A 25778-nucleotide genomic window follows, 5' to 3' on the forward strand; every position below is an offset into this window, starting at 1 on the left:
TTTCTAAATCAATCAATCAATCCCTTCCTCATCAGGCTTCCCACAGAGGACAGGATTGCAGCTACCATGGCAGCTTTACAGAGAAGCATCTGAGTGCTATAGTAAACTACTAGAGCTGGGTGAAGTCTTCAGTGCACCAGGCCTGTTCTATTCAGATACAAATTGTGTAACATCTCCAAATCTGCTCCTGCTACTGAGTCTGACACAGTGACCAGGTATGCTGCTACCCTGTGCAAACAATAAGCCACCCATCTTGAGACCAGATTACTTTTCAAGTAAATAACTATGCACTAGGCAGCAAGTAGGTTTATTTCAGAAGAGGACAAATTGTTCTACTCCCCAGGTAGCAATCATTAAGCTAAGGCAGATAATGTTTTCCTTAGCAGACTAAAGAGCGGTTTATCCTGGTCTTTCACATACACTCTCCACACTGAGGGTTGTTTGCAGGCTCTTTTGAATCACAAAATTGTTATTGCTGTGTGAATTTTATTGTTGCTTTGCCAGAATTCATTTAGCTTTTCAACAGCCTGAGTTCCAGCAGTGAAGTGTTGCATGGAAGCTTTGTGCCTCAGCCCGCTAGGAGGCTAATGCAGTGTGCCAACTGCTCCTAAGGATCCTGGATGGATTCCTGGCATTGCCAGTTGGTTGGGGAATAGCAGACCTAATGAGAAAATCCTCCATATTTCAGTGCATCATAAATGTACCCACTCACAGGGGTGGGTTTCAAAGGGTAAACCTAAAGTGTCGTGTGTACGTGTGATGAGACTTCCACACTGTATTTATCAGCTAAGGACAGGCAGTACAGAAGCCAGTCTACTTCTCTAGCAACCATAAGTCTGTATGTGTGCAGGCATACACACAGCCCTTGAACAGATGACACTCCTGAACAGATTAGTTCCTGGGAGGACAGATAACTTGCCTCCTAATAGCAAAAAACCACAATGAGAGTCAAGGCATGTTTGTTCTTTAATCCTATTTCTGAGAATGGCTTCTGTGACTTTGGGACAGTTCATTCAACCCCTGGAGGACTCATATTCCATCCTGTTACAGCAGTAGCATTAGGTTTTACCTCTGAAGTAAAAGGTGAAGGTCAGACTTGGGCATTATGGGGAAGAACAGGGGAGTCTCTTGCCTTCACTTGTTCTTACTCATTGTTTTCCTAGTTCTATTTAAAATGTGGAGGTCCTACAGGTGTATGTAACTTAGGGCTTTATTACACTCTATTATCTAAATGCATTTGTCCAACAGCCTCATGAGCTGGCATTTTCTGATTACATTTGAGTCATGGCTTTTATTTAGGAAAATATGCCCTTCTAGTCCTTTAGCTGATGAAACAATTCTGTAAACATCAGTATGTGCTTAGGGGTCAGAGTACAGAAAAAAAAAGAAACATCTCTCTCCTGACCCATAAAAATAACAGTTTTCTTAAAATGACTTAAAGGTGACAAGACTACTTCTGGGGTTTTTTAGTGCATGTAGTTCAAGCTGCTCTGCAACAGAAAGTATAAATAGAACACAGATAGACACAAGCAAACTTTAATTTGGCTAGCAAAGATGAGAGCAACAAGAAATGAATGGTGACAGACTTCAGCAGAGTTACCAACCTATACACTGACCTAAAAGAAACATTTAAGTCAATCTTGCAGAGATTTCTAGGACCTCCCTCAATTTTCTGTTCTTTACTTTTCATTTTAAATTGGCACTTCAGTTCTCTGAATTCAAACCATTTCTTCCTGAAATTATTATAAGTAAAACGTTGAATCAAAAAATTGGAAGAAAACAGACATATTTGAACCAAGAAATATGAAAAATTATTTCTCCATGTATTTAGCAAAAAAAAAAGAATAATCTGTTTCAGTGGTTAGCACACGTTTCTAGGGTTTTTCTGCAACCAAATAAAACTCCTCTTTCATCCACATTAACACCATTCAACTCATTTGGCATCAGCTCTGTTATGTGAAAGTAAAACTCTGCAACCAGCAGCTCATGAAAGATGAGACTTTGGTGCCAACAGCTTTAAACATTAAATTCCACTTGCTGAAATCCAATATCCAAACTTAAGCCTGACCAGACACAGTCTCAAGCTTGAAAGGCAAACGGATGTTTTAAAACAAGATGCAGGAGAAAACAGGCACCATTTTCATACAACGTGTAATTCAATGAAGGGACTTCACTCCCACAGAAGACCACGGAGTTTAAAAACACAGGAAAACTCCCTCTGAAGAGCTACCCACAAAAAAATTTGTAAGTGATAGCTCTTGTGTTTCAGGTTTTAAGATGAAACTGATATCAATCAAGAAAGAAACAACTGTGCTAGGATAGGTTTTCTACTGTGCACTGTGCTATCACACACCATCTCCTATAGCAGCCTCTAATGAATTTTTAGGGGACAGAGAGGGGCCTGTGAATCTGAGTCAGCCTAAAGACTTGTATTCATCATAGAACACTTCTATTCCAATTCTCAGCTAAATACTTGCCTTCAATGAGAGGGGAAATGATCCCCACATGTTTCAGAAAATTCAGTGATTTGTATCACATAATATGAAATAGCTCTGTATTTTGTGTTTTCATGCAATTCTTATCTGACATTGATCTGTTGAATTATTTCTTTATGATCTTGTAAACAATCTGAAAATGATAAATGAGCAGTGTCAGATATGTATGTAAGAGGACATGAAAATTTCTTTGTTCAAAGTTAAAGAAACTTTTTCCAGCTTGGTACAGCATGCTGTAATTTAGCTTTGAGCCAGTTATTAAACAAGACAATAATATTATAATGAAAATTGTTTAATATACATCATTAATAGTAAAGTGCCTGCTTTCATTGAAGTAAAAAAAAATGCGTGCTATGAGCAGTTTTGAAATGAATATTTGATTCCAAAGTTCCCTTGTGCATTTAATGACATGCTAATTTACATTTTAATTACTTCCTAAGAAATCAAAGCATTTGTTGACAGAAGAACATAATGTCAACTTCACGGTGCACTGTTGGTGGATAGTTAATGAACTTAATTAGATAATTAGTGATGTTAATTATCCTTCTATTATGAAGATAAACATGTTACACAAATGATGCTCTTTTCAAAGAAATATCATTAAATGTTTGCTTGTTTTAACTCAGTTAACTTGAAAATATGATAAAAGACCAACTGAGTGACTGGTAAGAAAAAGATCTAAGTAAAGTTTCTGGCTTTGCAATTACAATTTAGGAAGTTTCTTAACCTCTTCATTCTGAAGATTGGGATTAAAAGGGGGATTAAAAAGACCTTATCTATTTCAATTATTTGGGCCTTTGGCATAGAGGAATGCAATTAATCAAGAAAAACAGTAGAGGACAGGCACAATCAGGCCTCCTGTAAAACTGAGAAAGCTCTGCATTTCTTGTAAAGAGTAACAGCTGTGTCTACAGTTCTGAGGCAGTGTGTCTTACAGGAGTTAGAAGTGTGGTGCTTGTAACCTTGCTCAGGCACTCATCCTAAAGAACCTCAGGACAGGGCATGGAGAAGCTCTGACTGATTTACAGTTGACTGAAACACAATTGCTACAGTAGTCCTTTGCTGCTTTTGTAGCTTTTTTATGATATCAAAAACAGTCACTATCATTGTCAACCTAAAAATTAAATACCTGTAGTTGATTTTGACAGCAAAACTGGGTGGGAGGGGGAAAGGAGGAGAAAGAGCAAGAGATCAAAAGGCTCACTTTGAAACAAAAAGTCAGTGATTTGGAACCTTTGGCACTGTATTCAGTCTTACAGACCTTTCTGCCAGCAAATTTACCCAAGTCTGTCACCTGTAAGCATCAAACAAAATCCAACTGTGTGCAATGCTCCTCATGCTCCTGCATGACTCCTGAGGCTGCCAAGAGGATACAATCACCACAGCAGATCATTGCCATTCTACTACCAGAAATGTAATTACACTCTCTTTTCTACATCATCACGCCTCCCAGACAAAGCCACAAGCAAAGCATGAGATAGCACAGTGTATTCAGAAATATGCAGAAAACACAGCTGCATTTGATGGCTAATTCAAATACTTGCCACCAAACAGCAGGAAATTGGCTTTGCTGATGATGGAGAACATGAGCAAAAGTGCAGCGGAAACGTGGGGTCTGAGCTTTTGCTGGAATGAATAGTTTGAATTTTGCTGTTTTTTCCGGATTGAAGATTGGGCCTCAAAGGCACTCTTCCTATCTTGTAAATAACCACAGGGAAAAACTTAAGAGGAGTGTTTTGCTGCTTGTTTTTTGTTTGTTTTAATCTGTTGCAAGTACTACTACTGGTTCAATGTCTTTGTTTACTTTTCAGTTGGTAAAGGAATCAAGTTAATAACCCAGTAAAAACCAATTTCTTCTTTCTACTGGGCACACCTCTGAAATCCTGGGTGAATTTCTGCACTTTTCTCAGTAAATTTGCTCAGTTAGGAGCAAATATTTTTATTTTACTATGGGATTTAAATTCTTTGTTCCTCACTATGTAGTTCATGCTCTTATTTTTCCTTTAATCTCCATGTTTCAACCAGGTGCCTGTTGGTTTAGGACATAAATCCATAACTGGCAGAAGTGAAGACAGAAGCCAGTAGTGAACACAGAAGTCACCTGACACAGAAAATGATACAAAATTACATTACACCACTTTTTAAAGTGATTACCAAAGTTGTCAAAAATACGAGTTAAATATACAAATACCATTTATTTTCAATGTAACTTTTCTAATGTAATTAAGTGTATAAAGGAAGAGGGCTGTTGAGAGGTAATGCAACCTTTTCTTCCTCTTATATTTCACCTCTCTAAAAAGTGCATCAAACACTGAAAGACAGGATGGAGGGAGAAAGGGGGAGAGGGAGAAAGGAGAAGAACATTTGGAACTGTAGCTTCATATCTCATTGAGAAGAACAATTTATCAGAGCTGTGGAGCTGTCAGTACTTGACATGATAAGGAATAACATCAAGTGAGTAATGTTTCTTCCAAACCCAGCTCCTTTAATTACAAGCAGTTTCCTTGCAGAAGAGAAACAGAAGATGTAGAAACACCAATTTCATGCACTTGTGCCTGAATAATGTCTCCGTGCTGCCTTTTCCAGATGGCAACCTTTTCACTGGAGGAACTAATGATGTGGGCATATTTAGGGAAAAACCAATAACAGAGTCTTTAACCTTCAACAGCAAAAAGCATGTTGTACAAAATGTTCCTTGGGATACATTTACAAATATCAATTACATTGCTCACTGAGGTGTAATCAGCTGTAATAATCAAAATTAATTTTAAAAAATAATTAAACAGACCCCAGGGCAAATAGTCAACACTCTTGCAGTATGACATCACAGTATGCATATGTACCTGGGAAGAGCTTGCTCACTCTGTAAGCAGCAGTGTGATTTTAAGGACTGAGAAGGATTCTGAGGCGCGCTGAAAAAAACCTGTCAGCTCAGTAAGGTACTATCAGACACATTAGCTGGGCGTCCCAGTCTGCCTGGTCAACACACCTGCAAGTGAACCAGGCATCACCAGATGTAGCTGCAATCTCCTATAGCTTGAGCTAGAGGAGTAAGGCTCCCTAAAGTGAGCCTAATAACAGACTCCTTGTCTCCTCAGAAAAAGAAAAAAGACCTTAATATGTTGAGCAGCCCAGTAACACAAGCTTGGTTTAAAGCTCTGAATATTTTGTTAATGCGCTTTTGCCCTACCCTATAGCTAGTCACTCTACCCCTAGTACACTTGAAAAGTAACATCTATCTAGTGCTTTCTATGTCTATTTTTGACAATGCTAAGCAAAAACATGGAAATGGTCCTCTCTTTCAGCAAAGGAGAAGCTTATGTACAGAAAAGATAGTTCACATCCTCATTGCTGACAGAAAAATTATGCATACCCTCCAAACCCATCCCTGGATTATACACCAAGACTTGTTTCCCTATCTCTAGGGGTTAAATTAAAATTTGGACCTTTAATACTTTATATTGAGCAGAAAATGTAAGGATAGTACTATAACACCTGAGCCTTCCTACTAATTCAGAGCCTGAAGGACAAGGTTTGCATTGGTGATGCAAGCCAACAGCAGCAGCAAAGCTGGCATCTCCTCACCTTGCTCCACCCCAAGTAGAAGCCTGTAAGCCTCTGCATCTGGGCTAACCTAAGCATCTGGGCTCCTTAGGTTTTTCCAGTGCCATAATTGGGCCCTATGCAGAAAGTATGCATTATTGGACTGTATGAACAGTCTAATAACAGTATGCATTATTAGACTGTATGAACAGGCTGCCAAGATAAGTTCTTCAGGTCACTATTTCTTTGTGATTATTTCTAGCAGCCTAGAAAAGGAGCCTCAGCTGCAATAGCTGTCTAGTTAACAATGGAACATGTCAACCAACAGACACACTCAGAAGCCTTCCAGATCCAGATCCAGAGCTATATAACAGGCAGACCAGTAACAGACCCAGAAAAGACAAAGAGCAAAATTTACCTCTGATTTGCATGACATTTCCTTTGTGTTGTGGCCAGGTATGAACCTAATTGCTGAAGAGAGGCTTTCACTCCAGGAATTGTGCTTGCTCTGGGACAGGCTTGGCCCTGCTTTATTCTGGAGAAGCTTCTTTTCAGATACTGCAAGGGAAAACAGATAAAAAAGCTTTTAAGACTTGTAGTTGAGCCTGTCAGAAAATAGAGGGGTTCTATCCCCATTACACAAGACAAAACAATGTGGCAGTGTGTCACTCCAGATGAATAATGTTCTATTTTTATGAGAAGTGAATTAACACATACTTCTCAAGCTTTTATTTAAAAGCCTCACAGAGGTCTGCCATAGATCTGTTTCATTACACAGACATGAAATTTGAATCACTGCAGCACTACACACATTGCAATGCCCTTCTTTCAACCATATCTTCTCCCTTTTAAATCTTCCTATGGGTTACAATCATCTAAGATAATTTCTCTTTCTTGCAGTACAACATGAGCCCTGGGACACCAGCAGGTGAGTACACAAGGGCTGGGTTATGACACAGTAAGCAATCACAGCCCTAAATGAGAGAAACTGAGAATCTGTTTTCTCAGCAGGTGAGGAAAGGCAAAACCAAGGAACAGCAGTTTCCATCAGGTGCCCCATTTACCACATTTTTGCTTACTACAATGAGTATTCCATAAAAGAACAGAGACCTAGCAAGTGCTGCCAAGCTTTAGTCATAATTTCTTCCCATAAAGGAGTGATCTCTGTTATCTTCATGTCCCTTTCTTTGTCATTTCCTTTTACAGAAAGATCCATCTTGTAAATATCCTCCAGAGCCTGTCGCCTCTGAGAAATGAGCTGCTTCCAGATGATTTCTACTGTTCTCAGAATCTCCTGGCGGACTAGGAAACAAAAGTAACACCAAAAAATATTTCTTCCTTTATGTTTTCAAGTCAAGCATTAGGTAAAGAAAAACATCTCATTTGGAAAAGCACTGGTTCAGAGTAACTGCCAGAGTCAGCGGAGTTGTTCCTTTTTGTCCACTGCCTCCACAGGTTTTAAGCTAGACTAACTAATCTAATACAGAAAACAGCAGGACATTTCTTTTATGATATTTCAACTCCTTGAAAGAAACAAGTAGGAGTGACACATGGTTTTAACTGGTTTCTGCTTTGGAAAACCATTTAATCAGAATTTTGAAGATCTTATTGTCATGCATAGAATGCTGAAGCACATAAAGGATATTCCTTTATGTTGCCAAACATCACTGGAGATGGAGGGGCAAAGGTAACCAAGTTGTGAAAAAATTTGACACAGCAGGAGGATACTGTACAAGGAAGTGCTGAGTTGTTTTACTCTATTTCCCTGCAAACCAGATTGATTTGGTTGCATCTTAACCAAGCCAATATATATCTAAAAATAAAAATTAAAAAAATCCCTGCTCTGCTGCAGGGTTCAGCTGACCACACTGAATACAACTCAAATTTTTTTCTGTGTTTTTCTGAAATGCTGCAATACTTCTCTCTTCATATAACAGACAAACCCTCCATGGGCCTTGAAAAAAAGTAGTAGTATATGTATCTGGCCCCATATACTGTCCATAACATGGAGGAGGGATCTCCAAACTGATACCCGCTACTCCTGAGGATGCTGGGTGTGACTTTTGAATAAAAAGGCTTGATGCAAACACAAGTAATTTTTAGCACAGCTCTCCTTTCTCTGTGCTGTGCCTGCAGTGCCTGTACACCAAAGAGGAAATAAGTGGCACTTGCTGCTCTGATAACTGCTTAACACAGGTATTTTCCTTCTCTCTAAGCCACAGGCAACAAGTGCTGTAAATTACCATCATCTGGAGAAGGCAGGCTGCCCTTTTCCTCTTCACTGGGTGCAAGGAAAATTTGGTGATAAGAAGCCAGCTTTGGTTTTGCATCCACCCCAAAACCTTCCAAACAGCTGTGACAAAGGGGAAAAAAGGAAAAAAAAAGGAGGGCAGGTAAGGAAATCAGACTTAGAACAAACTGAGAACAGTGGAAGAGCTACAGGTGTTTCTGCACATCCAGTCCTATTTGATTCATTTAGTAGATGAGTATTTTCAGGTTTGGAGCTTATAGCAGTCATGTAATACCAGAGAATTTTCAGCAAGTGGGAACTTAACAACTGCCAGTCTGGTTTTCAAAGGCAAGGAGCAGTCATCATGACCCTGTAGATCACTCCCTTGTATGTGCCTTATCCCTGCACTTTACTGCACTTGTATCTACCATTCACCCCAATTAGATAGAACACTGGGCTGTCCAGTCTGCATCCAGCCTTCTTGCACCTCCCCTGGGCATCTTGTACTTTGTCTCTTTACTCTGAATTCCTTTGCTAGAGGTATCTGCCACTATGTGGAAAGCAGTGTCTTGCTGTACGCTACGCTTTATCCATGGCGCTAAGTGTATAGCACAAAAAAGCTGTAAACTTGGCACCATGGATACTATTAGCATGTAGATGGAATTATTGAGAACATCACCATGGCCAAGAGCACTTCTGCTTTGGGACAGGGGTTGTGCCACAATCTACCCAGTCAGGAGGTAAAAGACACAAGGAAATTCAGTACAGCAATAATATTTCAAAAAAAATGAAGCATGCTTGCTTAAGGTATCCAGACAATGGGGACTTTCTCACAGAACTGCTGTCAATAACAGCATATATAGCCACTAGTAACACAAAATTCTTTCAAGTCTGAACAGGCCCTACTATCTGGGACAATCAAATCCTTGGGTATGCAAAGTTGCCATTTTTATTTCTGATTTTCTTTAAAATACCACAGTTCTGATTCTCTGGATTTGCTATGTTTGGCCTTTGGATAACATAAACCCTTCTGTACTTTAGTTAAAAAAAAAAAAAAATTGTGCTCTTACTCCATAAAAACAATCCTCACCCCATCTCAACGGGTTTGGCCTGGAAATTATTATCTGACTGGAATAAGAACATCCAGAAAATATCTCAGGAAGTGCAACTCATTTCTGGTGTGATACTGTATTAATGGATTCAATTCAGATCATCAAATGAGTACAGAAGGTTATCATTGAAACAAGAAACATTAAAGTGAAAAATGCACTTGCCAATATTTGCTTTTTCTCACAAAACTAAGCTTCCAAGGTAACTCCCCAGCTTACATTAGCAAGAGTGCATCTGTTATATCAACATCTGTAAGAACAGCAAGCAGTGGGTATGGATGTTCTAGCCCTACCCAATGGCAGAGGGCAAACCTTCCAATGTCAGAACAACTAAAATGTTGCAGCTCAGATACAAGTAAAAATAACACAAAGATCACAAGATCCGTTCACACTTCTGTGTATGTTTTAAATGTAGCTACACACAAATGACTGCTGGATCAGAAAGAAACATCTCACTGAATTATCCCATGCAGATGTCTCGGAGAATGGCCACCTACATGATTTGGGAGTGATCCTAGCCCAAATCCCAGGAAGACTGCCAGATCCTCATTTTCCTGATGGGCTTGTGAGCCAGCTCCATTGAAATCAGTTCAAGCTTGTTAACTGCAGTTACTACTCTGAAGTGAGTAGGCTGCTGGAAATGCTGGATCCAGCTCAATCTCAGCTTCTAGTGATTCCCCAGACTGGATATTGCCTAAGTTGTGTGACATCTCCCCCTCTGCACTCACTTTCATAGGTATAGCACAAAGATATAAGGAAACATAATAAGATGAACATCTGTACCTGCCCGAATTCAATTGGCAAAGGCAGTACATCAGGCAGATGACAAAATTACTATTTGAGTTGTAAGTTGCAAAAATAATGTCCCACTGCTCTTGCAGAACAATGAGAGTATTCAGGACATTAAACTGTTCAGGCAGTGATTGTTGTGGTCTGGATAAGCAATATAGGATGGCTCTGTTTAAGCAACTGTACAGGGCACTGAGGAAAAATTCCTTTTGAGAAACAGAGCTTTCTAAGACCTGTGAAAACACAAAACAGCAGTTTAGTTGGCTTGCTCAAAGAACTTTCTCCCCAAGGATCCACTCCTCCCACTTCATTTAAGCAGTTGGAAACTTACTTCAGCAAAATTCCCCTGAAGTACCTGTTACATAAAAATTCTATTTTTCTGTATTTCTGCTGAAGTCCCCATAATTGTGGAAGAGATTAATTTATCCCAGTTTAGCAATGTGTACATAGCCAACAGACAATGTCACAAAAGAGTTAACTATCCTTTCTTTATGCTGCACCATCTCTCTCTAATTATAATTTACAGCTGTTATGTTCTCATGCAAAAAAACAGGAATATCACCAAATGGATGACAGCCATCTTTTTCAGAATTGCAGTATCATGACCTCAGTGTAAAAAACCAGCTTGTTACAGCATGTTGATAAAAGTTGGGGAGAAAAAACGTGACTCACACACATAATCTGTTTGGCAATGAAGATCAGGATTTGCTTGGGGTCAGCCACAAACATTCTGCTGCTCAGTTTCTCAACCAGCTTCTGAACAAAATAAGCAATATTCATCATGGATAGGGGTGCAGCTGATTCTGAAGTACTATGAGGATCACTGCTTGCTGGAGAGGATATAAAAAGGTTGATTATTCCATAACAAGAGGAAATGGAAAAAAAAAAAAAAAAAAGAAAAGTGAAATGTGAGTTTACCAGAGCTGAGAAGGAACAGTCTCATGCCATAATATATCAGAGCTGGGACATGTCTAAGAAGACTCCAGGTATAGCAGAAATACCTTACTCAGACTGGAAATGACAGCTCCATCTTGAGGATGGAACCAATCTCACCAAAATGCTGTAATGAAGAACTGGTTTAACTAATGACTCAGAAAGGAGAGCAGTAAGATCTAAGTTAATGGGGCTGTTTCCAGAAGATAAACCTAGGTTTCTTTCTATATATTCCCTTTCTAATATTCAGAATCTCCTCTCAAAAAGAAAAGAAGGAAGATGCTCTCCAGAAAAATTATAAAATTACAATAATTTATGCCAACTGGCTTGCAGCAAGATAGAATGGACAGTGGAGCCTGCTGAGCTGGACTGTCCTTCCTAGCTGTTGCTTCCAAACCTTTCTAAAAATTACACCTACATGCTAAATATCAGTTAGCATGATATTTCAACAATAATTAAACAATCTGATTCTCACCACTCACCTCTTGATCTCAATTTCCCCTCGCCTTGGCTGGTAACCTGAAAGACATCCATAGCAGACAGGAGAACTTTGGTCTGAAAAAGTCTCCTCTGCTCACTGGTAGCATCTTCTGGAGAAGCCTATACAGTGATGGCACACATGTTAGTACAGCAGGAAAACAGGAAATCTGACTCAACTTCACTTTCAGCACAAGTGCATATGTGGACAAGTACTGGACAACAGATGAGATGGCAGAACTTCATTCCCAGCTGGAAAACAAGGAAATCTTACATAGGACTACACCATCTAGCTGATAGCCTGCACAGTCACCCTCTGCACACTGAACAGAAACAAGCTTTGTAAAGGGCCAGAATTTGGCTCACAGGTGGTTCCCAAAAGGTTTTGTGCTCGGGGACATTGAGCTCCAGTACCAGCCCCAGGGTTCAGACAGTCAGAAATCCAAACTCTATTTTAACTGTACCAAAGCTTAGGATAGTATATATAAACCTTTAGGGAGCTGGTGCTCCACAAGATTTAACTCATTACAATTGCAGTCAAGCTTATGTTCATTACTATTCATATTACTAAGCTAAGTCTGCATCAGAACTCACACCTGGGACACCTGGACTATTGATAATTTGGAGCTGAATCCTAAATTTTTCATTTTCCCCTTTCTTCAGACTACTCTAATTCTCTAGAGTGCTTTGAGTGGTTGAAATCTATAATCAGACTCAGCTGCTACAGCTTGTATTAATCTGTACTTACAGTAGAGGCGGGGGTTTTTGTTTATTTGAGAACTGAGATTTTGTTATCTTAAAAATCAGTACACAGGATGCTCCATGTGACATTGTCTGCTCTCAACAAATTCAAGCAGGTATTACTAAGCAGGTATTACTAAGGAAAAGGATTTTTTTTTTCACACCTCTCTTCAATATTAAACATTGCCTGAAAAATGTCTTTTCTGTTTTCTGGGGACAGCATTTTCTTAGTTCACATTAATGCAGAGGAATTAGAGAAGTCCTTTCATTTTGTCACTGTTAGCACTTTTGTTACTAGGTCTCTAGAAGGATATGTCCTGTCCTTCCACCCCCAGTGCAAGGTAGAACAGCAAAGCCTGCTGATGAGATAAACCTCAAGAAGCAGCTCAAGGGGATGTCCTTGTTTGTTTGCTGGGATGTTGAGAAGACTGTCCATCAGGATGACTCGCACAAAATCCCACACTTGTTTCTTGGCAGGGTGTGGCAGGAGTGGGAGAGAGGAGGGATCAGTACAGCCTTTCCCTTCGGCAATGGCGGGACCATCAGGAGTCAAAAGGCCTTCAGACCCACCCTGTGAAAGCAGATAGCAATACGTTGTCATTCAGTCTACTGTAAATTGATTTTTTTTCTCCTAGGGACCCATCTCTGGTCTGAAGGGCTTATGCTGCCTCTTGTGCACATACCTTGGGTGGTCCTGAATGAAAAGCAAGCATAGCCAAAGTTTTCAAGAAGTCAGGACAGTGCCACACGGGGTCCTGTGTATAACTGTGATAGATCAAGCTCAGAAACTCGATAACATTGCTTGGATAGGCAATCGCCCAGGAGGCTTCTGCATCTGCAATAGGCTGAACAGACAAATGTGCATCTGGTCAAGGCAGCATTCCTCTCATTCATAAAAGCTTATCTTTGTTCCTCTTTAGGTATTCCTGAGCAAACATGACACAGCCACAAAAGTCAGACAAGGCACCAGTAGCCAACCCCCACATTGCAGACTGAAGATACACCCAACCAGAAAGGTGACATATCATCATCAAGAATGAAAAAATTGAGTACTGTTGTGGGCAAGATCTGTCTCTGGTCTCTTTCAAACATGAGCCCATCACATCCTGTGCTACACAACCAGGGTAGTAGTAGTTGTGCCCCTTGGCAGTCCCTGCCCAGTATTGCCCTGTGAGGGCAGAGCAGGACTCGAGATTACAGGCAAAGGCTGCCACCAGCACCTGCACACCTGGGCTCTTTATTCAGCCACTCACACTGCACTGTCCTTGCAAGCAAACACTTACCTTGTCCACAGTGAATCTAACCATTTCCAGCAGTAACACAGCTGCCTCTGCACACAACCCAAATTTGAGGACATTCTCTCTAGAGTGGTCCTGCAAGATCCACTGCAACATAGACTCAAGATCTTTCTACAGAGGAGGAAAGAGATTTCATTAAGAGATGGGAATTGTGTATGGTACATCAAGAAAAATTCCTACTCTCTCTACATCAGAACAAAGCCAACATGTGTCTACCTCCAGCAGCTCCTTCCTCTCCTATTAAATTTGTAACATTTAACATCTGCATGAACAAGGTTGTTCTGAAAATAATTTTCTTAAATAAAAGTTAACTAACTTAATTTTAAAAATATGAATAGTTTTTATTACAAAACCCAAGTAGGGTTAACATGCCAGAGAATCATCTCATGGAAAAGGGCATAAAATGTCAAAATAGTAATGTCATAGCAGCTTTAGGTGCTTGTCTGCTATTTTTTTAATAATACCTTGACTGCTTCAGGTGGTTCAGATTGTGGAGTTGCCAGAAAGAGCTCTGCCACAACTAAGTAGATCTCAGGGACGTGAACATGATCAGTCAGACATCTTTGCAATACAGAAAATCCAAAAACCAAGAAGTAGCCATTGTCATGCACTGGAGGATGACCTTTTAAATTATCTTTAAAGGAAAAGAAAAGGAAAGTGTCTAAAAATAAATGTCATATTAGCAGAAGGATTACTCACACAACTTTATCCTCATTTGTCTCTGTCCCAGAACACTCAGTAGCCTGCTGGGCTGCAGTATCAACAGTTTAAAAAACACCCCCAGACTAACAGATTACAATTTTTCCCACTATCATCTTTGTTAAAGGGCTTTTTCCTTGAATAATTTTTCATCCTTTCTCCTCCCTTTTTCAGAACCCCAGGTCTAATTATCCAAAAGCAAGCTGAACCAATTTTTAAAAAAACAAAAGGTTTCAGAACACAAGTTGACATCTGAACACCTTACAGGCTTATCAAGTAGCCTAATTTTGTGCAACACAAAAAGGCCCATCTCCCTGCAGATTCTAATTAGAATTGCTAATTACCTGCAAGGAAGAAGTAATACTTCCTACTATTCAGCACAGAAATGCTGAAGTACCAGGACAAGTTTGCCCTAGAAAGTAATTGGTCTACTGAGATCAGTGGGAATTCTGCTATCATGTACACTGAGATCTTCTATCACTGAGCTGGATCAAGGCAGTGTTTTGGGAATGTTAAACCAACACATACCCATTAGTATATTCAATCCTGCAGAGCTGTTTTCCAGCCAACGCCCAGCCACTACCCCCTCCTTGAATTTGTTCAGCAGCAAACGATTGTGGAGGAAGCACAGAAGCAGTTTGATTCCCAAGACAACTGTGCTGAAGTGCAGGTAGCTCTGTGTGAACAGCAGAAACCAGTCTGGCCCCAGTGCCAAAAACGTCTTTTCTTTTTCCCTAGGACAAACAGGTAAAGGAAAACACATGGAAGGAAACATGATGGAAGACAAAGGAGATATTATTTTAAATTATCTTAAAGTGATTTAGAACCTCATGTTTCTCTAGAAAAAAAATCTCATTAAAGGTCTACCTTTAGAGAATCACAAAGATGTAACAACAAGCTCATCCAATTCCAAGTCATTCAATTCCTGCTACATCTAACTTTGTATTACTGTCAGGCAAAACAGTTCATTAATATGAAGCCCTTTCTGAGAGTGTGTATCAATAAATGAGGCAAACTATATCACAGACCAGTTCTTTCAAGCTATGATATTCAAAATTCTGGTTTAAATTTTTAAGTCCAAGATGTACTATCTAATGAAAATGCACAATTACAACTCCCAGCACTATGAAATCTGCCTTTCAGTTATGCAAGGTAGAATTATAATAATGGTATTCTCATGGTTACAATAGAGTGATGCAAGTAATCCCACATTAGATTGACTTGATTTTCAGAGACAGATGGGATTTCTTCAGCCCCTGCTATGCAGAAGAAGCATCAATATCAAGTTGCCCCTTCACCATGTTTTCTGAAAAAATAAGACTTTTTCCAGAATGAGTATCAGATGTGTCATCTGACCATACAGCTGTGTGAATGTAAAATAAATCACTGACAAAAAAGTCTCTCTGAATGCAATCTGCTCTTACTTAGTATTTGATAAAATTCAAATATTATCAGTGTGTTTAGTCCTGGTTAACATCAGGGAGATGAAAAACCTGGGACACAGAGACACTTAACTTCCTAATGCTTCTACTTACTCAGAGGACAGGTGAAGTTTGTCTGAGCGTATTACATCTAACAGCATCTTCAGTAGCTGGTTTCGAAGACAGATTGTCTTTCCAGATGTTTGGTTTAAGGCTACAAATATCAGAAAGAAATAAAGAATAAAGAAGAGACAAAAGATGTTCCATTGCTTTGATGAACAATTTTGTTTGCACCCAGTTAGCCCTGTAGAAGTACTTATATCTGGTTTTTGCAGAGTAAAAAGATGCGGACATCAAATTTTAGACATAAGGATTTCTGCTAACATAAGAAACAACCACTGCTTACATCGCCTAAGTCCTCTCTTTAGAGTTATTTAAAACTCATTCAGACTGCATGTTGAACAATATCTCAGAGGAAGCAATTTCAGGTTAACTAGAGAGGGAAATGTATACAGGCAATCTGACTTGTACTGCCTAGCTGAGATGTCTATATACAAACTGCAGTTACCACTGTCACCTTAATATGATCTGTTGTTTAGAGGTGAAATAACAAAAAAGCCTCAACTGAAAGATCCCAGTGAAAGGGCCAAGTGACTGGATGTTCCTCCACGTGAACCTGACAAATACACATCTACTTTAAGAGGTGCAGAGCTCCACGTTATTATTTGCTACACCTGTAAGTGTAGTAAAGTCTTCACAGAAAATCCAGGATGCCCATTGAAATTTTATTCCTTGTAACAGCCCAGTAGGTTGGTTTGGGGGCAATTTCAATTTAATGTCCTTCCTCTCTGTGTATATCTGAAATCCAGCATTGTGTTGGCTCTGGAGAATACAGCAAAAGTACTGCTGGTTTATTAGCAGAGAGAGAACAAAGAGTCACCTCAGGGCAGCCTGTCCCTCTCCATATGAAGAAATTTGAATTTTGCCTCTTCCTACCACAGGAGGCAGAAGCACTAATGTTGCAATTAGAGTTCATCAGGTCCTGGGGAGGGAAATACTGTAGTTAAACTATCACAACACATATCCCAGAGGCAGCCCCTCACCTTCAGTGGGTCTCTCAGCCTCACTATCCAGGTAAAACTGATTTTCATCCACAGAAGAAGGTTTCAAGGTGTAAACAAGGAACAATCCAATCCTTGCAGAGAAAGAGTGAAGCAGTTGTGGTCAACAGAAATATATTAATTTACTTACTTGGAGATTATAGGCAAAGCTGCATACTGGTTAATTGACTTAACAACCACCATTAGAAATTCTAGCCACTTCAGAAACAGGATGACAACTTTATAAAGTAGGAAGTAGATTAAAAGGTCACAGAATGTGCTGTGTTGAAAGGCACCCACAAGGATCATCAAAGCCCAACTCCTGGCCCTCAGCAGGACACCCCAAGAGTCACACCTATGCCTGAGAGTATTGTCCAAACACTGCTTATCTGTCAGCCTTGGTGCTGTCACCACGTCCCTGGGCACCCTGTTCCAGTGCCTGACCACCTTCTGGGGGAAGAGCCTTTTTCTGATATCCAGTCTAAATCTCTCCTGACAACTTCAGGCCATTCCCTCAGGTCCTGTCACTGGTCACCACAGAGAATTAGATCAGTGCCTGCCCCTCCTCTTCCCCTCAGTAGGAAGCTGTAACTGCAGTGAGGTCTGCCCTCAGTCTCCTCTTCTCCAGGCTAAACAGACCAAGTGAACTCAGATACTTCTCATCTGGCTTCCCCTCAAGGCTCTTCGTGGCCCTTCTTTGGATGCTCTCTAATAGCTTATCTTTCTTATATTGTGATGACTGAAACTATCGACAAATCAAAGTAAAATATATTCTGCTATGAAAATATTTTCTCTATCTACTTTAAAGGTTTTTCACCAAGAGGAAAGGAACTGAGTAAAGCACTCAGTTTATATGAAAGATTCTGAGCAGCCTGTGGCATTCTAATATCACTGTTATCACCACTTGGTTTCCAAGCATACAGAGGAGAACAGAGAAACCTTAGCAGGTTCACTGTGAGGAGGACTGGCACCCTTTTTACACCCATAATTTGCTTCGACACATTACCTGGTTCTAAGGATAGAAAGATTAATGTGATATATACACATTTAGTGAAAGTGCACAATCTCCTCCTGCCCACAAGAGGTATATTTCTTAAGGGACAGAACACCAGTTGTTCTGCAGGAATAGCCCACACAGCAATTCCCTCTAGAAGTCCAAATCTGGGACCAGCAGAAACTCCAGTACCTCTCAGTGCTGCTGAGAGCCTGTTACAATCTCTGCAGTCCTGGAGTTAGAAGGACAGAGACAGAGTGCTGTCTCTGTCCACTCTCAGCACTCATGGGCATGAAAACAAATCATATTACCATGGACTAACAAAAAATGATTATTTAAGAAAAAAATGCTCATTCACACTCCTTACAACACAACAAATTTGACACACTAAATCCACAACTCTCACCTGTCTCACCAGCTATATGAAAAAAGAACAGACTAATTCCTACAAGCCCAGGGTAGGAATATAGATATAGATAACATATATCCAGGAGCACACAGTCACAAAAGAGCTGGAAAACACCAAATTCATGTATTAGATTACTCCTTAAACTTAACTAATAGTTAACTATTAGAGGTACTCATACTCTTCAACAGAGCAAAAGGCAGAGTCCACTGATTTGACATGCCACTCTGTTTTTACATTTTATTAAAAACAGAGCTTTCATCTGTGCAGTGCATTTCCCTGAGAATTAGGTGCCTGAAGACTATGTGGACCTTCCTCAGTTGATATGTTGTAGGTTGATACAATTAGGCTGGGAATATAAAATGAAGCAGTGCTTGCATTCTATGAAGAGCAAACAAGGATTTAAATGCTATGCTTCATGAAATCCTGACTAACACAACTGATTGAAATTCAGGAACAAAAAGGATTGTTACTGGGATATAAGCCAAACCAATAGGATTAGGTACACAGTTCTTTGGGACTAGACTGTAATACTGTAGTGATACTTTAGGGACAAGGCTTTAATGAAACCAAATATTAAGTACATATTTGAGTAATCCCAGTCATACCTACAGAACTGTCTGTGCCACCATTATAACAGGAATCACCCAATTCACCTTCACACAAATATAAAGTTGGAGTGAATGAAAAGTTTTTCACCAGGGGATCCTGCAGTTGCCAAAGACCTGGTGTTCTGCCAAAGACAATGTGGGGGAAGCTCTACTGTCAAGCTCTGAAATTTGAGGAAAGCCATAGACCTTGAGGGTTACCTGAGAACATCCCTTGTATTAAAGTATCCTTGCAAGAGATGGGACAAAATAGTGCAGGCCACAGTGATCTTGGAGCTGCTGATTTCAGGATCATTGAAAAGGAAAACAAGCTTGGGCACCATTTGCACCTGGTAAGCAATTGCAATATTCTGACCTGCATCTCTGTAAAAAAAGCACAGGGACTATTAAAAGCTTCTACTGGAACTGACCAAATTTGCAGAGTTTCAGCAAAAAGGATTCTCAGATTGACTGATACTTTGCACTTTTGGCTTCTAATATTGTCTTTATAACATTTCAAACACTGTTAGACAAATTGAGCATGTGTCAGTGATGGAGATCAGAAGACTACTTTGTGTGTTCTACTCTTCTCTGAGAAATTTCTCTTCCCCAGAAACTGCTGCATTCCAACAAGTTCGAGGAAACATTATTGCATTTTCAAGCAGCGAGTTGGTAGCAAAAAATGCTATTCCTGTAAAACTTAGCAAGGGGCAAAAGACAGCTCTGCACAGAGCTTTCTGCTACCAAAAAGCAGGAATCTATCTTTACTCAGTCTCTCTGCCATGCTTTGTCTCTTTAGATACATTTAGCTCCAGTCCAGATGATTAAGAATATTGATAAGAGGGTTGTGTTTTCATTTTAAACACAACTTCAATAATATATTTTAAAAAATTATTTCATAGTCAATTCAAACATTAAGATTTCCCCCCCCCCAGCAGATATTTAAACTTGCATTGTACAGCAGTTGTTCCACATGAACCAGATAACCAGATATCTTTTCCCAGACTGGCCCTGATCAATCATTAACTCCAGGCTTGAAAGAGCAATACTGGAATGATTCACTGAATTCACAGGAATCCTCTGATTCCAACTGGGATTAGACCCTTCATATCCACCACAGAGTTCCATCTTCAGGTTACAGATGAGTTCGTCCCACAGGTTTCTGATTCAAACACAAGTTTATACCTGGAAGACTGCAAGATCTCCACAAGATGGGAAAGAAGAACAAGGTCAAGATTTTCTGGTGCTTTCATCCAAAGCTGAAAGACAAAGGAAAGCAGAGGTTTTACTGCTCTGCTGAGCTGTGAGAACAGTAGCTGCATCAGAGAAAAAGTTAAAACCAGTTTAGGGAGGAGATCATAAACTTGGAGTGTTTCTGTAATGCAGCCTGCAGGCACTGGGAAGTCCCTGCTAGTGCAGGGAATTGTAGCTCCAGTTCTAGCCCTGAGGAGCAGACCCTCTGGGAGGGTTCCTGCAGACCTGGGGGCCCACAGTCTGATAATGCACAACACGCAAATATTGGATCCAGGAGATGCTATGAACAAACCAGATCTTGTACTATAAAGCCATCTTTAATACAGCCAAAGCCACAGAGTAGCATGAACCGTTTTACCTCAAAGTTGCAGAGAACATACTGGAATGCACTATAATTCTTGATGACAGAAGACTCAAAGCCCAGCTCAGCTGTGCCCACTAGGGAGAACATTAACTGTAAAATCCTGTTGTTTAGCAGCTGAGTTTTCCTCTTCAAAAGATAGCTCAGCAACTGAAAAGAGAAGACCGAGTAAGTACCTGCCAAGTATAAATCTGTATTTAATTCAAGACCAACATATACTTTAATCAGATGTAGCAGTCATGCATGCATGCATTTTGCACAAGCATCATGAAGAAAATGAAGATTTCAGTCCAGACATAAAATTTTGTGCAGGAAGTGTAAGGATGAATTTTTGAAGGAGCTTGGCAACTCTGTGGCATTGAACAGGGGGAAAATATGTGTCATATTATGTTGAATGTAATTTTTAAAAAGCAACAGGCAAATATAACTGTAAATAACCATGGTAGGTGTCCTATGCTAGTCTTCACGGATGCATTGTTAATTGCTTACAAATGGTGCTAATTTTAAAAATATTAATTTTTACCTCCTCAATTGAAAAACATTTGTGAAACATTGCAAGTTTCTCAGCTGAGGCTACCTTTGATTATCCAACAATTTCCCCACACTGTGAGAAGAATGTTCAGAAAACCATTACATTTTGAACAGGTTGGGAAGAATAGAAATTAATTGGAAAATACATATCAAGACACATTACTTGACTGTTAAAAAAAGCTTCACTCAATTGCAATATAATAATCAATTACATGGAGAGAACATAGTTTAGCAAAAAATTAAAAGGAACAGCTTTTACACAATATAAAGACAAGCACTGACCTACAAGAAAGGATTGGGCAAGCAATATCTAAGTAAGATAAATATATTCATATAAATTGCGATCAATTTCTGAACAATTTGCATGGAACGTTTATAATAAATCATTAATGAAACCCTAATGTTAAGGGTCTTGTTTGGAACCTTCTATATTAAAGTCTTCTCTGTTCCTTCAGAGTTCTCTGCTTCACGTACACAGCACAAAGTAAATGATACTAAACTGAAACTTCATACTTGAGCTTCAATCCATCCAATATTACATATTTAGATTTTACACACAACAAGCATCTGCATATTTACATCTGCATAGCTTTCAGGTTTAAAGATTAATTTGGGACAGACCTAATCAGTGCAATTCAGGCAGGACTTATTTATATCAGCACAATTCCTCATACACAGTGAAGACTGAGCCATAGGAATTCATTTTCAGCCCTACACTGGGCAGTCTGTAAAGAGGAATCTTAGGCTGTATGAGCCAAGGGGAGGAAGAAAAGCTGCCTGAGAAGTGGTCTTCTGTGTGTGGGATCAAGTGTGTTGGTAAAAGGTGAAGAGCGTGTCAGTCACAAATCTGCTGCACTGGCTTATTTAGTTTGTTAAATCATGTCTGACCAAGAGGTATCTGTCCTCACGTTTCCTTCAGCAGAAAACTGTTACAGAGGTTCCCAGGGACTGTAAGCACAGGAGATAGAGCACTATCCTATATCCCCCTCCTAACTTATTAAGTTCCAACCCCAAGTGGCTATAGTCAGGATATGTTTGGTTCATTCCCATTGATAGATTTGGAGATAAATATCTACAAGGGAAAGACTATAACCAGAATGAATGAACAAAAGTTTGTCTACCTGGTACCCATGGATGTGCCTCATCAGTTTTCCACTCAAGGGGCTACTGCTGAGGATGGAGTTCAGGACTTTGACAGCTGCATACATGGTGTGGTCATCACGGGCCATAGCAATGAGACCCAGGAGAATGGCAGGGCCTCCAATAAAGTTCAGGCTGGTAGCTGCTGGGGAGGACTGGAACACTCTTACCCCTAGGAAATTGCAGTGTTACTCTTTCAGGTTGTTACACAGACAATCTATTATTGGACAGAATATAGCTCCACTCTTAAAAGAATATTAAACGTTAAGACAAGTGCATTTACCATATTGGCCCACAGCAACTGACCCAATAGTCCGCAAGGAACCTGAGAGGTGTCCAGCAATATTCTTAGCTAGGAATATTGGAGTTGAACTGTCCCGAGAATTGATCCCAATCTAAAACAGATAAAAGGCACTTTAGGAAAAAATTTGGTAGTATCGGAGACACTAAAAAAATGCATGCTCTAATACTTTAGATTATTTAAATAATTGTAAACTATAAAAACTGTCTTTTTTCATAAAAAAGTTGATTGTAAGGACAAATATTCACCCACCAATAACATCCCACAATGCCACTATTTTCACATATCAATAGACCTGGTATTAGCAAGAATGTTAGAATAGCATGTGAAAAGTCCTTGTGAAGGCATTAAGAAAACACAGACAAACAAATTATCATAAAACCTGAAAAATATGGCTTCTGTTCCTGTTTCAAAAAAATGTTTTTCACATTGTGCTCACACTGTCCAATTTATTCCTCTCCATAGGAGAGGAATAAAAAATAAAAGGAAGGAGGAAATAAAAAATAAAAGGATAGGAATAAAAAGTTAACCTATGAGTAGAACAAAGTTAAGGAATGGAAAAAAGTTAAAAAAATATATACCTCTGAAGGTACACAGGCAAGACAAAGTCAGAAATTTGGCTCTAGGATTAGAAGCCACAGAAAACTTGTTTAAGAAAGGGAAATTTGTGACCTCTTTGGCAATCAGCCGACCATCCACTTCATTGTAAGAGCTCTTTATATCTTGGACTGTAGTGAGAGATGAGCACACGGCATTGATTCCAAAAGAAATCTTATCTTCTGCCACCAGAGGTGCGATGATATGATCACTGCACTGGTCCTCACCTAAGACAAGAAAGACTGTGAATGTCGGAAGGAACTTCACTGTTCAATATGCAAAACAGGAGAGAGGCAGGTGAAAAATAACTGGAGGAAACTGATCTTTAGGAAATAATTTTACTTTGTCTTAACTATTATCAGGAAAAAGCATCCATCCTTTGCAACACAGGCCATGGCAGCTTGCATCACCAGTGCTTGGCTGTGTGCTCCGATAACCGCTTTGCCTTGATTCTATATCCTCTCATAACATCTCACGAAGCTCAGAAATGTCCAGAATAAACCTCTCTCTGTCCACACAATATAAACAAACTTTCTGGACATAGAAAACATTTCAGAGGCCTTCTGTGTTTCTGGGAACTTCATTAGGGTACTCAAAGCAAAGATTTGTGTGGAAGGAGAGCAGAGGCAAAAGTTCAGAGCTGCCAACTCACATTTGGCAAGCTTCTTAAAAGTACCAGGCTCAGCAGTTTAGTATGAAATTCTCTTATGTATTTCTTTAAAGAATTTTCTATTCCTTCTCACACTTGGAAAAACTATATGTATTTTTCTTAAAAAAAAAAGGTCAAGTTGTATTCTTGACAGTTTTATAGATTGGGAAAACAGCTGACTTACAAAACTGCTTACTAGTGCTGGTAACACAGCCCTTTTAGGCAAAAAATTGGTTCACAAACCACATGAAGATTAATTATAAATAAAATGCCTCAAGACTCTGTCACCATTTCCCTTCCAGCAGGACTTGGTCTGCAGACTAAGCCTCTGTACAACTGCAGCTGATTAGCAAGAAGCAATGAGATAGTGGGGAGACAGGACACAACACTGCCAAAAATTCCCACTGCTGTTTGCATCGAGGTCATAAATCCATTTTAATGAAAAAAAAACCCTAACTGTAGTATTTGGGGGGATTGTGTAAAGCTTTTTTTTAAGTCAAAATTTCTATTTGCCTAAGTTCCTTTGGGTGTTTTGATGGAAATAGGGAGAGTGAGATCATTTCACAATTAGGAGATCACATCTTGTATGTTGCTCAGTGATCTCCCTTAAACAGGGGAGAGTCACATGGCCACAACCTATGATTAGTACTGAAGTCCATCTGGGAAGAACTATGCAGAAGACTTCATAAAGACTCAATGATTCAAAAAATCAAATAATTCTAACTTACAGAGGTAATGTTTTTATTTCAGAGCTATACTTTGACACCATTTCTCTCTCAACAACCCCTTCCCGCACTTGACTTGCAGCTTTTTGTGTGGATTGACAGCATTCTGTCTAAAGGAGTACTCTCAGCCAGTCTTTTTACATTCTTTTAGGCTAGAGCATGACCAAGAAAGATTATTTTGCTATTTTCAAATGAGAAATGACCATTCCATTTCATCCCAAGCCCTAGCACAGAGGGGAATGCACTACTTGTTGAACAAACAATAATCAATAACTGAAATGTTTTGTCTGTTTTGTCTGTCTGTTTAATAATTGAAGCTAACAGCATACTTTAGTTAAAAAGCCTCTTCATTAAATTGAACATAATTTACTCCCCTGCCCCTGTCTCCCATTCTGCAGGCATTTGCAGTTAAACTCCATACTTCTCTTTCTGCCTTTTTTTTTTTTCTCCTGTTAGTACCGTTAATGCAGAATGTCTCAGTTAAAGCTTCTGCTTTAATGTCTGTCCAACAGAAATCACAATCTTGCAACTCAGGACATGTTGTCCCTCTTTACTCTTCATCTCTCTCTGCTGCTTGATTCCTACCCTTCTTTCCAATTCACAGTATGTTACAAGATCCTTGTGTATCCTACTACAATCTTGTACAACATCCAGTAATGCAGTTTTTCAGACTTTTAGAGTGATTTCTAGACACAGTTGGAACACTAACAGAAGATTACAAGAATAAAAATAACACTGCCCTGACAAACAAATAGTGGTGGGTATGAGAATTGCCACATACCTTGAAGCTGTATTGCTTGGAAGTTGCTACAATACTGAGGACCAAGCTTAATAATAACTTCTATGGTTTGCACAGAAATGGCTTCTTCAAACAAGTATGTAGGACCAAGGCGCCAGGTCAAGGAGGATTTCTGTTTCCAAATCCGAGGAGTAGCGATGTACCCATAGACATCAATAAAGGAAGAGGGCTCCATGGAGACACAGCTACCAGGTAAAGGCTGCAGATACTGCATCTGCAACAGAGGAAGAGTTCACCGAGGGGATCCAATGCGCTCAGGGTGCCCTGGAGTCTTGTTTCTGCAAGGTACTGCCTGCCACCTCTTTGCTCATTGAAGTCTCAGCTGTGCAACACAATTATATTGGGCCTGGCTGAGCTGGAGCTCCTTTTCCCACAGCAGCCCTCACAGTGCTGTGCTCTGCACTGGGACCTACAAAGGGGTTGACAAAACACCTGAGTTCTGGCTATTACTGAGCAGAGCTGGCAGCATCAGCTCTCCAACACTCCCCTCATCAAGGGGCTGGCTGTGGGCAAGATCCTGGGAAGGCACACAACTAGGCCAGCTGACCCAAAGTAACAACAGAGATAGTCCATACCATATAACATCAACACAGACATAA

At 39.8% G+C, this 25778-nt stretch overlaps 1 protein-coding gene across 1 annotated transcript in view; it reads right to left on the reverse strand.

The window, feature by feature from the left end:
• WDFY4 (WDFY family member 4) overlaps positions 1-25778 on the reverse strand; it is a 113408-nt gene that overhangs the window by 57865 nt on the left and 29765 nt on the right. The window contains exons 19-38 of the mRNA XM_053983638.1: positions 25162-25393; positions 23082-23233; positions 22392-22503; positions 22090-22280; positions 20435-20587; positions 20008-20081; positions 19045-19206; positions 16839-16930; positions 15850-15949; positions 14843-15048; positions 14080-14249; positions 13601-13726; positions 13001-13162; positions 12691-12888; positions 11578-11699; positions 10839-10992; positions 10161-10399; positions 8282-8391; positions 7149-7340; positions 6457-6596 (exon numbers count right to left, since the gene is read on the reverse strand). Of these exons, the coding sequence (XP_053839613.1) occupies positions 6457-6596; positions 7149-7340; positions 8282-8391; positions 10161-10399; positions 10839-10992; positions 11578-11699; positions 12691-12888; positions 13001-13162; positions 13601-13726; positions 14080-14249; positions 14843-15048; positions 15850-15949; positions 16839-16930; positions 19045-19206; positions 20008-20081; positions 20435-20587; positions 22090-22280; positions 22392-22503; positions 23082-23233; positions 25162-25393 (3087 nt within the window). The remainder of the gene's footprint in view (positions 1-6456; positions 6597-7148; positions 7341-8281; positions 8392-10160; positions 10400-10838; positions 10993-11577; positions 11700-12690; positions 12889-13000; positions 13163-13600; positions 13727-14079; positions 14250-14842; positions 15049-15849; positions 15950-16838; positions 16931-19044; positions 19207-20007; positions 20082-20434; positions 20588-22089; positions 22281-22391; positions 22504-23081; positions 23234-25161; positions 25394-25778) is intronic.

The sequence above is a fragment of the Vidua macroura genome, chromosome 8 (genome assembly GCF_024509145.1).
Source record: "Vidua macroura isolate BioBank_ID:100142 chromosome 8, ASM2450914v1, whole genome shotgun sequence".
NCBI classification, from domain to species: Eukaryota; Metazoa; Chordata; class Aves; order Passeriformes; family Viduidae; genus Vidua; species Vidua macroura.